At 44.8% G+C, this 13,417-nt stretch overlaps 1 protein-coding gene and 1 long non-coding RNA gene across 7 annotated transcripts in view; one reads left to right on the plus strand and one right to left on the minus strand.

The window, feature by feature from the left end:
• The window catches only part of SLC22A15 (solute carrier family 22 member 15), an 81,315-nt gene extending 72,101 nt beyond the window's left edge, over nucleotides 1–9,214 (minus strand). For all 6 annotated transcript variants that reach the window (XR_012004163.1, XM_072769649.1, XM_072769647.1 and 3 more), the window contains exon 1: nucleotides 9,073–9,214. Coding sequence is in view for 5 of the 6 variants with exons in the window: in XM_072769649.1 (XP_072625750.1) it covers nucleotides 9,073–9,159 (87 nt within the window). In the remaining variant the exon portion in view is untranslated. The remainder of the gene's footprint in view (nucleotides 1–9,072) is intronic.
• On the plus strand, nucleotides 8,144–11,969 carry LOC140601109 (uncharacterized). Its single transcript, XR_012004164.1, has 2 exons — nucleotides 8,144–8,753; nucleotides 11,560–11,969. It is a non-coding gene; the product is annotated as an uncharacterized lncRNA (long non-coding RNA).
• The last annotated feature ends 1,448 nt before the right edge of the window (nucleotides 11,970–13,417 follow it).

Below are 13,417 nucleotides of genomic sequence, written 5' to 3' on the forward strand. Positions count from 1 at the left end.
ATAGAGATATGACCAGTCAAATAGAACTACAAAAATAAACACCATGTCATAATCCCAAGTGTTGCCTAGTATGTTTTTATGTAAGGTAGGACACAAGAGGGTCACCTGGGTGGCTCAGTCAGTTAAGTATCTGCCTTTGGCTCGGGTCATTTCAGGGTCCTGGGATTGAGCCCCCCATGGGCCTCCCTGCTCAGCAGGGAGCCTGTTTCTCCTTCTCCCTCTGCCATTCCCCCCAACTTGTGTTCTCTGGCTCTCTTGCTCTCTCTCTCGCTTGCTCTCTCTCTCACACACAAATAAATAATCTTTAAAAAAAAAAGGTGAGCCACAAGAGGTATTTTCAAGCAAGATCTGGGGAGAGGAGTGAAAGCAAAGGAGCAGCCATTCTTGCTTTTTATGCTCAGAAGGTTGGGGCACGTGCTTCTGTGCCTCCCATACATTGCCAGTTCTTTGTTGGTTCACTTTGTTGGTGGAACAGGGCAGCTGAGCCTGCAGTTGAGCCACAATCCCCTGGACCCTCCCTCAGCATCTCTGACTCCTGGGCTAGGTGTGCATTGAGTTCCACAATGAAAGGCAGGTGCTTCATCAAGGCTGAAGGCAGTGAGAATGACACAGTTTCCAGTCAATTCTGATGGCTTCCAGGTCAGTTTCCCTTCCAGACTGCCTTCCCTGCAGACTCAAGCTCTAACATCAGACACAAAGACAGCAACTTCACAGGGACTGTTTAGCCAGCTCCCCCAATTGCATATGGTCAAATTTCTGTAATAATTCATTGACTACATGCATAATAATATATACAAATATATATGATAAACACACACATTTATATATACCCACATGTGTCCCCATCCCAGGAGTTCTGCTTCCTGCCTCTCTGGCTGAACTGTGACTGACACCACCTTGAACAAACATCATACATTAGCACTTAACAAATCTGGAAGTAGATATACGTATGTTTATGACATTATTTCCTGTATTTTGTTTGAAATGTTTCAGAACTTAAAAAAGAAGTTTTAAATGAAAAGGTAGAGTAAATAAATTAAAACCAGAATAAAGTTATTAAATTCCAACAGGGTAATGTTTTCTGCTCAGAAAGCTCAGAAAGGTCTGAGCTTTCTTTAAGCCTTACTTCTAATCCATTCCCTTTGCTCAGACAGAAATATTTGCAAATGTATTGAGAAGTGCTAACACCAAAGGAGACTTTCCTCTTAGATAAAAGACAGATTAAGGAAGAACTAAAGAGGGAATCACCTTGTCACTTTATTAGCTGATGCAATTTAATACTATTTCCATATACCCCTAAACCTACCACGCAAGCCATTCTTTGGGACATCATGTCATGTAGAAAGATAAAAGATTAGAAATGAGGAGAGGGCACTTGTGATGAGCACCGGGTGTTGTGTGTAAGTGATGAATCCCAGAATCCTACTCCAGAAACCAATGCTGCCCTGTAGGTTAACTAACAAAATTAAAAAAAAAAAAAACAAAAAACAAACCGGGATCCCTGGGTGGCTCAGCAGTTTAATGCCTGCCTTTGGCCCAGAGCATGATCCTGGAGTCCTGGGATTGAGTCCCACATCGGGCTCCCTGCATGGAGCCTGCTTCTCCCTCTGCCTGAGTCTCTGCCTCACTCTGTGTGTGTCTCTCATGAATAAATAAATAAAATCTTTAAAACAAAAAGATTAGATTAGAAATGACTAATGAAATGGAGTAATACAGAATCAAGAACAAAGGTCAGAGGATATCCCTGGAAGGAGGGTAGAGATGTCTTCTTCTTGGACGTTTGGAAAACTATAATGCTAGGTGAGCATTCAGAACAAAAATTTCAGAATAAAAATTCTGAAGTAAAAGGAAGGGGTATTTAGGAAGTTGACATTTCTATACCACCCATAAAGTTGAAAGAAAGAACATCTGGGGTGAAAGGGAGCAATGGAGTCAAGAGAAATCTGAGCTTAGGAAGTGTAGTCAACACCCAAGTAGGAGAAGACTACCGCCCAAGTGCATGGGTTTCAGAGCTGTGAAAAAGAGGAACCAACAAGCCTACATTTGCAACAAGAGAGAACGGAATAAGCAAATTATAGTACAGCCATACGTTGGAACACCACACTACAGCCATTAGAAAATATGTGGTTGTTCATTTATGAGCACAGTAAGGCATTCACAATACCACTGAGAGACAAAAATCAGATTAGGATACAAATTTACACACACAAAACGACAAATGTACACATTCGTATAATAAAAAGTCTGGAAGGCAAGCCACTGAAATGGGAGCATGTTTCATGTCTGGGTGGTCGAAGTTCTGGTGGTTTTTTTTTTTTCCTTTTTTTCTATATTTTCCCTTTTCTGTACAATCACTGTATATGACTTGATGAGCATCACATGATTCCCATAAGTGCAGACGACTGTTTCTGCCTGAATATTTGGTTAAGGAAACCAGAGACGAGATTCCTGTGTGTGTCTTGGGATTTGCTGGCTCTCCCTCCTAAGGCAGCCTCTGACTGTGTGGATGAATCAAGCTCATATTCTGCAGACCTCAAGGTGACACTGACACAATGCCAACCAACTGCCGGGCATTGGGCAACTTTAAGAAATTCTGAACTTGCAAAACAAATTAATTAGACACTCATGGTCCAGCCATTCCCCAGAGCACAGTAATGACTGAGACCTACCTACAGAGACGCCCTCAGCCATCTCACAGCAGAGGGTCACAGCATTCCAGTCTGGTGGTCTTACTGTCTTCACAATTTTAATGACGTGTGTGTGTGTGTGTGTGTGTGTGTGTGTGTGTACTGTCTTATTAAGGTAATACCTTCTGTGTCAGGGCACATGTTAAGCAGCTGTGCTGTGGGTGGCCCTGGCAGGCATGCTGCTGGGATGTGGGCGCTGCAGAGGTGTTGAGCTTTGCTTTCCAAGGCATATTCCAATTCTTGAGATGCCGGAGGCTCGAGGCTCAGAGGAGCTTCCTTAAAGCTCCTGGAGGCTCCATTTATCTCCATAACCGCCCTAGATGGAAATCTGGTCTGCAACTTCATCTGCTTTACACCAGGGGGCAGTGTCTGTCTATAGACAACAGCTTTCCTGAGGACAGACTGGGGCCAAGTGTAGCTCTGGTCTCTCTGAACTATGGTGCCCCATTCACCTAAAGTGATGGAAGAACACGAGAAAAGGGTCCCCGGTTTATCACCCCAACTCACGGCCACAGTCTGAGGGCAGAGAGTACTACATCTGAGGGTAGGGCAGCATAAAACTTGCTCAAACTAGCTGCAAACCATGGTGGATGCTCAATGTTCTTGGAGTCAGGATAGAGCAGCTCTAACTGATGCCACAAGTTTTCATCCCGGCTGAACACCTGGTGGTGCTGAGAGAGAATCACTTGAGGCACAAGGACTGGTCCTAATGACTAACACGGAGAGGTCTTCACTGATGTTTCCTGTAGGAACTTGCTTAGGGTGGAGGGGTTGGGACCACCTTAGAGCTATCTCACCAAAGGAAGTCTTTCCATGCATCTCCTGGGGAGATTAAGACACGGAGGCAGATGCAAGCCGGCAGGAGACATTTGTTGTGACAGTGCTCTATACAGAGTTTAGTAAAGCTCCCTGAACAAAACTCCCTCGACCCCAAGCTCCTAACTGTGAAATTCACTGACCGCAATTTCCAAGGCTAACTGGTTAAAGGAACAGCAATGGGAGAGTGGACGGGTATTCCCATATGGTGAATTTTCTTCTAAGTATGGACATCTTTTCTTTTTTTTTTTTAATTTTTATTTATTTGTGATAGTCACAGAGAGAGAGAGAGAATGAGGCAGAGACACAGGCAGAGGGAGAAGCAGGCTCCATGCACCGGGAGCCCGACGTGGGATTCGATCCCGGGTCTCCAGGATCGCGCCCTGGGCCAAAGGCAGGCGCCAAACCCCTGCGCCACCCAGGGATCCCTGGACATCTTTTCTAAACATTTTTGTTTTTCAAAACTTAACAGAGAAGCAAAACAAAATAAAATTCATCAACCCACCCATACAATTAACTGGTTTCTTTTATTATATTTGCTTCCAATTTTTAAAATACAGTATTACGAATACAGAGCAAATCTCGTTGATAGCCTTTCTAGTCCCAACCTGTCCCTTCATCCCCTGGAGGTAACCAACCTTTGAATTGAGCGTGGAGCCTTCCACTCCATGTGTTTATACTTCTACATTGTCCATTTACATTCATAAACCAAATGTGGGATTGTTTCCTATGTTTGTACAAATTTTTATGAAGAGCTAAGTATCACATTGTACACATCACGCTGGCTGTTTTTTTTTTTTTTCTTCATTTAACATCGTGTTTTAAAAATTCATTCCTGTGGCTATTTATAGATCTGCTTCATTTACTTCAACTGTTATATTCTATCAAATTTCTACCACATTTTAATTATCTGGTCCCTTTTTGAGAGTCATTCAGGTGGCCACTAACTTTTGTTATTACAAATGGTGCTGCAATAAACATCCTGGATATGCATGACATCCTTATGCACATGTTCAAGAGACAGCGGGATGATGTACACTAGGAGTCCAATGCTGGGTTTTAATTGTGTTAGTGCCAAATTGTTCTCTAAACTGCTAGTCCCCGCTTCTCCTCATCTTCATCACACCTGTACTGTTAGACTATTTAATGTTTGCTAATCTAATAAGTGTGAAATGATATTTCATAGTCCTTTAATACATCTGTCCCAGATGACTACCGAAGGTAAACATCTTTTCACATGTTGACTAATGCACTCTTCTCTTCTGCACACTACCTGGTCAATCATTCGACCTCCTAAAGAAGGTATTTATTGCGTAAATGACTCGAATGCACTGGATCTGATAAATAAGGTTGGGGTTATTAAGAGTTTCTATTAAAATAATGCACATCAGGACACCTGAGGACCATACATACCTCAAGCTCTGGTTCACAGTGACATCACGATTTTGCTGGTGAAACTAATGCTTGTTACAGGTTACAGGTTCTTGCTTGCTAATGGATGTTTTAGGCCCTGTGCAAATTATACTACAATCTGTGATTCGTGATCCCTAGGAAAATGAAGGAGCTGGAGTCTATAGCTTAGAACAAAGAAGTAGGATCCATTTTCACTCTGTGTCTAAAGGGATCCAAAAACAAAGAATTGTATTCCAACACTCCTCCTCCAGACAGCCTGGCAAATAAACACACACATACACAAACACCAAATAATGATGATGGTGTCAACCCTGAATCACTGTCAGGAAATAGAAACAAAGTACACAGAATAATTCATATTTAAATACCGCAAATAGCTCTTACCCAAGGGAAGGCACACATTTCTGGAGAGTGAGAATTTCACTAACTGCAAAACTGTAAACACTACCTCTTGTTCATAAGACTATTTTTACATAAGGCACTTATTTTTTCCTTTAGATTTTTGCTTATGTACTTTCAAACCACATTATCACTATTATCAGGGGCATCTGCATCATATAAAGAGAACTCTACAAAATCTATATCTGTTCCTCATGTATCTGAAAGCTGACCACTATAGAGATTTCAAAGACTGTGTTTACAAAGAGTGTGAATGTTAAGTCTCCTAGCTGAAGGAAACTGGATATTGAGGTAACTTTTGATGAGCTCCAAGATGGTATCAATAATCCGTGAAAACAGTTAATCTAAAGACCCTGAGAGTTGGCTTTGTAATGTGGTTTTGTGCTTTTGATTTTTATTTTTTGAAGATTTTATTTGTTCATGAGAGACACAGAGAAAGGCAGAGACACAGGCAGAGGGAGAAGCAGGCTCCTCAAGGGGATAGCAATGCGGGACTCGATCCTAGACCCTGAGATCACGCCCTGAGCCCAAGGCAGGTGCACAACCACTGAGCCACTCAGGCGTCCTCAGGTTTTGTTCTTTTAGTTTGAACTTGGGATATGTCTGAAGTAAAGGCAGTTAAAACCTTTAATTAAAAATAATAATAATGGCCCCGGAAGGAAATAAAGGAAAGGATATAAAACCTGCTATCTCTGTCTCTCTAGTTTTGTGTTTCTCAGCTGGGGATGGTCATTACCAAACCACAGATGCAGAAAAGGCTCCTGCTGTAGCAGAGGCTCCCTGTCTGGCTGACCCTCTCTCTGGCAATCCCATCTACAACGTGCAGGGCTCCCTGGCAGGGCTCCCTCTCCCTGGCACTGCTGCTGTGCAGGTGGTCTGTTCGTTCCTTGGGCAACGGCACACCAGGGCTTTGGGTTTTATCTCTAATTTTTTTAAGTCACCTCTATACCCAATATGGGGCTCGAACTCACAACACCAAGGTCAAGGTTCCACCAACTGAGCCAGCAAGCACTCCGGGGCTTTGGGTTTTAAAGCAAACATCAACTTCCCACCTGAGCCTACCCTGAATAGGGCTTCTTACTTTTTCCTCTGTTGGAAGAAGCAACCTCCACAAGATAATGAAAGCACCATTTTACAACTGTGTAATAAGGCTCCCAGGACTCCCACTCACAGGCCGAGCCTAGCTGAAACCATCTCCAAAAACAGACTTGGTAGAGAGATCTTTGGTGATGTCACTGTCATATCCAGGATAGCTATGGGCGACCTCAGGACCACCTGAATCATGTATCTCAATGGGGTGATTAAGTCCTCATAAACAGGTACCACTATGAAGGATTCACTTCTGTCTGGATGGACCCATCTACCCTGTTGGGATAGATACAGCTACAGGGTGCCTCCCAGCCCACACCTACAAAATAAACATCACTTATTCCCAACGTTTTTTTTTTTTTGTTTTTTTTTTTTAAGATTTTATCCATTTATTCATGAGAGACACAGAGAGAGAGACAGGCAGAGACACTGGCAGAGGGAGAAGCAGGCTTCCTGCGGGGAGCCCGATGCAAGACTCGATTCCAGGACCCCGGGATCATGCCCTGAGCCAAAGGCAGACGCTCAACCACTGAGCCACCCAGGTGCCCCCCAACACTCTTAAGATCTGATTCTTTGACTCCTAATTCTGGGAAACAAACAGGGGTAGTGGAAGGGGAGGTGGGCGGGGGGCTGGGGTGACTGGGTGATGGGCACTGAGGGGGGCACTTGATGGGATGAGCACTGGGTGATATGCTATATGTTGGCAAATTGAACTCCAATAAAAAAAATAATTTAAAATTTAAAAAAAGATCTAGTTCTTTGATGGCAAACACTGACCACATGTCAGGCAGGCATCAGTGGACAGTCAGTCACAGGCTTAGAGCTCTTTGCTACTAAACACTAACCAGGGCAGCCGGGGTGGCTCAGCGGTTTAGCACCTGCCATTAGCCGAGGGTGTGATCCTGGAGGACGGGGGTCGAGTCCCGCGTTGGGCTCCCAGCATGGAGCCTGCTTCTCCCTCTGCCTGTGTCTCTGCCTCTCTCTCTCTCTGTCTCTCATGAATAGATAAATAAAAATCTTAAAAAAAAAGATTAAAAAATTAATAAAATAAACACTAACCAACTGGGTCAATCATAAAGAAGAGTAAGCAACGGAAACAACAGGTCCTGAACTCAGATCAGTGGCTATTCCAAGGCGGCACTCCCTCAAGATAAACTTCTTCTCTGTGCGTGGATACCTGTCTAGGCCTGTAAGAAGATAACGACAGCAGGTGGAGTACAGGGATGGGAGGTGGCACTGTTCAGAAAAGGAGTCATATTTCTGGGATGCTTGGTTAGAAGAGGAAAGAAAAAGAATTTTCCCAAAGAAAACGTATTATAAATGAACATCAGGCATCACGGATACAATTCTGTTCACTCTTTTGTGATTTAGGAAATACTTTTTCCCCACATGAAAATTACATTTAAAGCTGAAACAACGAACATAAAGGAACTTCAGAATACTGCAGATTTGTGAACTAACAACTGGCTTTGCTAGAAAAAGGACTGACAACCTCTATCAGTCCATCATTCGAATAGGTTTTCTGGCTGGTGATAAAATCGGCTGAACTTGCAAATATTTTAGTGGAAAAAGTAATCAGTAAGACAGCCTGTACCCTTCCCCACCCCCATCTTCCTGTTGAGCAGTTGCCTTATGTGGGATTTAAGCAACTGGTTGGAGTGGCGGTTAGACTCATGACTTCCCTATACTTTCCCCAGGATAATTATCATTGCAGGTCATTGTACTCGTTTAACTGTCTGCCTGCCTCTCCCCCCAACCCCCCAGAAGATAAGCTTCAAGGGAAAGGGGCTTTGCTTTGTCCACCACTGTGGCCCCTGCTAAGCACATAGTAGGCACTCACTAAACAGGTGTTGAATGAAGGGGTGGTACAAGGACTCACTCACAGTAGATACCAGTAAAGAATGTGTGAATGAAGCGCCTTTAGAATATCGGGAGAAGTAACTGATGCTCAGTGACCCAGTCAGGCTGGCAAAGGAGGAGTAACTCCTGCCTGGCAAAGTCTATCTATAGTGACCTTGAGCATTCCAAAACCTACATTTCTAAGCTGGGGTGGGCAAGCAGTCTGAGAGTTCTGTGCAACCAAGAAACGATTCTATTTTATAAGCACACGTCGTAGACGGCCTTATTCAGCTTGTAAAAGTCTCAGCCCGAGGCTGGCCTCTGGGCAGAATGACCCAGCAGAACTTGCACCCGAGTGAAATAAAGCCTCTTCACGGAAAGCATCTGGCACAGGAGGCCCCCTGGAACCCAGGGAAAGACGGTGAGCGGAGACCCAGACGTGAGGGAGGCCGCTCGGGATGGGGCCGGGCTCTCCCAGGGCCCCGGATTCCAAGGTGACCGGAGCCACAGGTGAGGACAATCCCCTCCATCCCCTGGCGCATTCCCCGCGTCTCGCAGGTAACCGGGGAAATGGGCACCGTTTATCCTCCGGCTCAAAGGCTGAAGCACAGCTCCCGCGCTCCTTCCCCCCCGCGGGGTGGCGGGGTGGCGGGGGGGCACCGCCCTAGGGGGCAGGCTCGCAGGCCAGGCCCGGCGGCGACCTCGGCGACCTCGGCGACCTCGGCTCGCGCGGGGGGCGGGGGGCGGGGGGCGGGGGGCGGGGGGCTGGGGCCCCCGGGGTTGGCGCGCCTGCGGCGGGGGCGGGGGTCGGCGGGGGCGGGGCACTCACCTGCAGCAGCACCGCCAGCAGGAAGCACAAGTACATCTGGTAGATGCCCATCTCCCCCACCGCCTGGAACGCCTCCTCCACCTCCATGGCTGGCCCGGCCCGGCGGCCCCGGCTCGGCCCCGGCTCGGCCCCGGCGGCGCGGAGCGGGCGCGGGCGCGGGCGCGGGCGCGGCGGCGGGGGCGGGGGCGGGGGCCGCGGCGGGGAGGGGCGGGGAGGGGCGAGCGCGGGAAGCGGCGGGGGCGGGGCGGGGGCGGGGCGGGGGCGGGGCGCTGCTCTGCGGCCGCCGCCCGGACCGCGGGGCTTCCCGGCGGGGCGGTGGGTGCGGGCGAGGCCGGGGTGCGCGGCCTCGGGGGCGAGGGAAGCGGGCGTGCGCTCGGGCTGCGGCATCCCCGCGGATGGAGACCCGGGCCCTGCCTGGGCGGGCGCGCGGAGGCGGGGCGGCCTGGCGGCGGCTGGCGCGGGTGCCCGTTCGTACAAGTCGGGGGCCGTGCGGGAGCCTCGGGAGGAGAGCGCGGGCCGGTTCCTGCGCCGCCCTCACGGTGCTAGCTCGGTGGGGATCGCGGGGCCGCAAATCCTCGCAAAGCCGCGAGATTCATTTGCGAGCCGCAATCTGCCCGGGGGCCAAGGGCCTGCGGAGAGCGCGGGGGGCGGAGGGCGGGAGGGGAGGGCGCCCCGCGGTGGGAAGGGCCGGCGGCATCCGCGGGGCGGGCGGGGTGGAGGAAGGGGGGCCGGGCCCGGGAGCCGGTCCCCTCGTTCCCGCACCGCCTGAGCTGCCGGCCTTCCCTGGGCCAGGCCCTGACGCCGGGACCCCGCATGTTTTACTGAGGCTGCACATCTAGGACAGTGAGACAGGCCTACGGTTTCTTCTCTTCCTCCCTTCCTGCCCCCGTCTGCGTTTGGCCGTGAGCTCACGGCGGCTTCGTAGCGGGGTTGGAAGTGTCTGGTAAAACCCTCCTTGAAACCATCTGGACTGGCTTGCTGTGCAGGGTGGTCCCCTTCCTTACGGAGATAGATTGCGCATATGGTTATGACTTTCCGTTCTTAAATTACTTTTTTTGGTTTGTAATAAACTTGTTCATCTTGTTCTCTTAGGGTTTATAAAATCATGCTCTCTCTCTCTGTCTATGCCATATTTTTCATTGTTAATATTGTTTATTCTTCACTCGTACCAGTCGTGCTAGAGGTTTCTCTCTTTTTTTTTTAAAGACCCATTTTTATTTTGTGGTTTTTCTCCTGTGTTTCTTTGCTTTCTATTTTATGGATTATGTGGATTCCTCCTTACTTTTATTCCTGTGTGATTGTTTTATTAGGTACATGACTTGAAAGTTTAGCTTAATTGCTTTTCATTTTACTTTTTAAAGAATAATTACATTTCAGGCTATGCATTTCTCCTTGCTCTGTCCTACAACTTTTGTCATGTGGCTTTTGTTGCCTTTAGTTTGAAATATTCCATGACATAATGTCCTCTTTAAACCAATGAACTGTTTGTTAAGGCTTGCTTGCTTGCTTGCTTGCTTTCCTTCTCTCTTTTCCTTCTTTCTCTTTCTTTCTTTCTTTCTTTCTTTCTTTCTTTCTTTCTTTTTCTTTCTTTCTTTTTCCAAGTTAAATGTTATTGCTGTTTTTAACCATCCTTTTATTGTTGAATGGTACTTTAAATATTTAAATGCTTTGCGAACAGAGATGATATTAAATCTTGGATATTGTTTGAGGTTTCTTGGGACCAAGTATGCGGTCATTTTAGAAAAATGGACTGAATGTATAGCAAATATTCTCCATTTGTTTGGGTGTAAGGTTCTCTATATATTAGATCAAGCTTGTTAATTGTACTCAAGTAATGTTTCCACTGGATATATCAGTTTTTAATAACTGTCAGAATCTTCCAAAATGTTTATCATTATGCGGTTTTTATCACGTTCTTTTTATTTTTGTAGGTTTGTAAAATTACCAATTGAATCATTTCTTTTATCATGATAAAATACTTCTTTTCCCTTTTAATGCTTTTTGTCTTGATTTTTATTTTGTCTAATGTTAATATTGCTGCATCAGAGATTCTTTTGGTATTATTTTCCTTGTAATCTTTATTTTCATACTTTTGTGTTCATTACGTTCTAGGCATATTTATGGAAGGAGGATCTTTTTGTCCATCCAATTTGATAGTCTTTATCTTTTAACATGTGAATTAAATCCACTTATATTTATTGTGAGTGATATATTTAGAATTATTTCTACCATTTCATTTTGTTTTCTGTTTGCCATCTTTTTCCTTCTTTTCCTTTTTGGCCATCTGTTGGGCTCCAAAAGCCATTTTTATCCTGCCCATCTCTTTTTTGCTCTTTTGGGGACCTACAGATTACATTATTATTATCATTTATTATTATTATTATTATTTTGGTAGTTACTCCTATATTATTAGCATCTACATAACTACACACTCTTCTCTAATGTTCATAGGTACTTAATACACCTATTCTCTTTTCAAACTTATAGGAACCTACCTACACAAGATTCTGAAGGTATACAGAACAAGTCTCCCCGAAATGTGTCACTTCAGCATGTTGACTATTTTTAGCAGAAGGCAATAGAGGTACAGCGGACTCAAGAAACATTTTTTTCTCCTTAAATTGCCTAAAAGAATTTAGATGGGAGGCCTAACCCAGAAAAAGAATGATTACTAAGAGAGAACTTTTTTTTATCTGAAAGACTTATCTGAATGGCAAGACAAACGTAATTACCAACCATCTGCTCTTCTTACTGTCCAATGAATCACCCTTTACCTTTTACTCCAAGCCCCTTTTCCATTCCTTATTTCAGGGTAGCATATAGGTCTCAAGTGCCCCACTTGTCCTTGGATATCATATTCCCTGTATGCATTAAATTAAATGTTTTTCTCCTGTTAATCTAGCTTTGTTATTATTAAATGAGCCAAAGAACCTCGAATGGTAAGAGGAAAATGTTTTCTCCCCAACAATTCTAAGAATGCTTTATCTGAGAAAACACAGGAGGACATAAAGATGTTATATTCCAGAATATTTCATAAGGTGACTCCAGAAATTACTGATGTGGTGCTAAAACATTGGTGGAGGGCAGCCCGGGTGGCTCAGCGGTTTGGCGCCACCTTTGGTCCAGGGCGGGATTCTGGAGACCCAGGATCGAGTTCCACGTCGGGCTCCCTGCATGGAGCCTGCTTCTCCCTCTACCTGTGTCTCTGCCCCTCTCTCTCTCTCTCTGTATCTCTAATAAATAAATAAAATTTAAAAAAAAATTTTTTTAATAAAAAAATAAAACATTGGTGGAGAAAATTCATGTGAAATGTTTTATTTAAAAAACTTAACTATTGGGATGCCTGGGTGGCTCAGTTGTTGAGCATCTGTCTGCCTTTGGCTCAGGGCATGATCCCAATTCAGGGATCAAGTCCCACATCGGGCTCTGCATGGAGCCTGCTTCTCCCTCTGCCTGGGTCTCTGCCTCTCTCTGTGTCTCTCATGAATAAATAAATAAAATCTTAAAAAAAAAAAAAAAAAAAAAAAAAAGCTTAACTGTTGTTAAGGAAAATTAACCTGCACTTGGAAATAATAAGAAAGCAAGAGGAAGACTATGTATCCTTTCAATGTAGTAATGAAGCATTGTTTAACAGGCCCACCCTAGGATTATTTGATTTTTTTTAAAGATTTTATTTATTCATGAAAGACACAAAGAGGCAGAGACACAAGCAGAGGGAGAAGCAGACTCCCTGCGGGGAGCCCAATGCTGGACTGGATCCGGTACCCCAGGATCAGGCCCTGAGCAGAAGGTAGACACGGAAGGCAGATACTCAATTCCTGAGCGACCCAGGTATCCCAGGATTATTTAATTCTGTAAGAGAATTTATCTCCATTTAACTTTGTATTTACTACAAGTTGGATTCTAGATACTGTGCAGCTCCATATAAATTTGTAGATTTCTGTTCAGTGGAGATGTAAATGATTATGTTCGATAAAAAAGATAATCTATTATTTCATTACCCTATAAAACATTCATTTGTTTTGTACAAATCTAGAAATCCTATTTTAACATGCCTTTTTTTTCCCTAGAAATTACCAGTTTCTCAACTGCTCTTGGCACCAGCTTTACCATAATACTGGTTCTTTCATCAATTAAAATCTTTGACATGGGTTCATTCTCTATTGGTAAGGGAGTCCTATTTTTAACTCTTGAAAATTTTCTTTGACATCATGATGTATGGGGAATGAAAACATTATATATTCGTATGATATATGGCTAAATTAATAAATTTTTGAGTAGAAATTTGGTTATTTCATCTTACTTCCTAAAAATTTATATATTAATTCATCTTACATCAGACATA

The sequence above is a fragment of the Canis lupus genome, chromosome 12 (assembly GCF_048164855.1).
Source record: "Canis lupus baileyi chromosome 12, mCanLup2.hap1, whole genome shotgun sequence".
Lineage (NCBI taxonomy): Eukaryota > Metazoa > Chordata > Mammalia > Carnivora > Canidae > Canis > Canis lupus.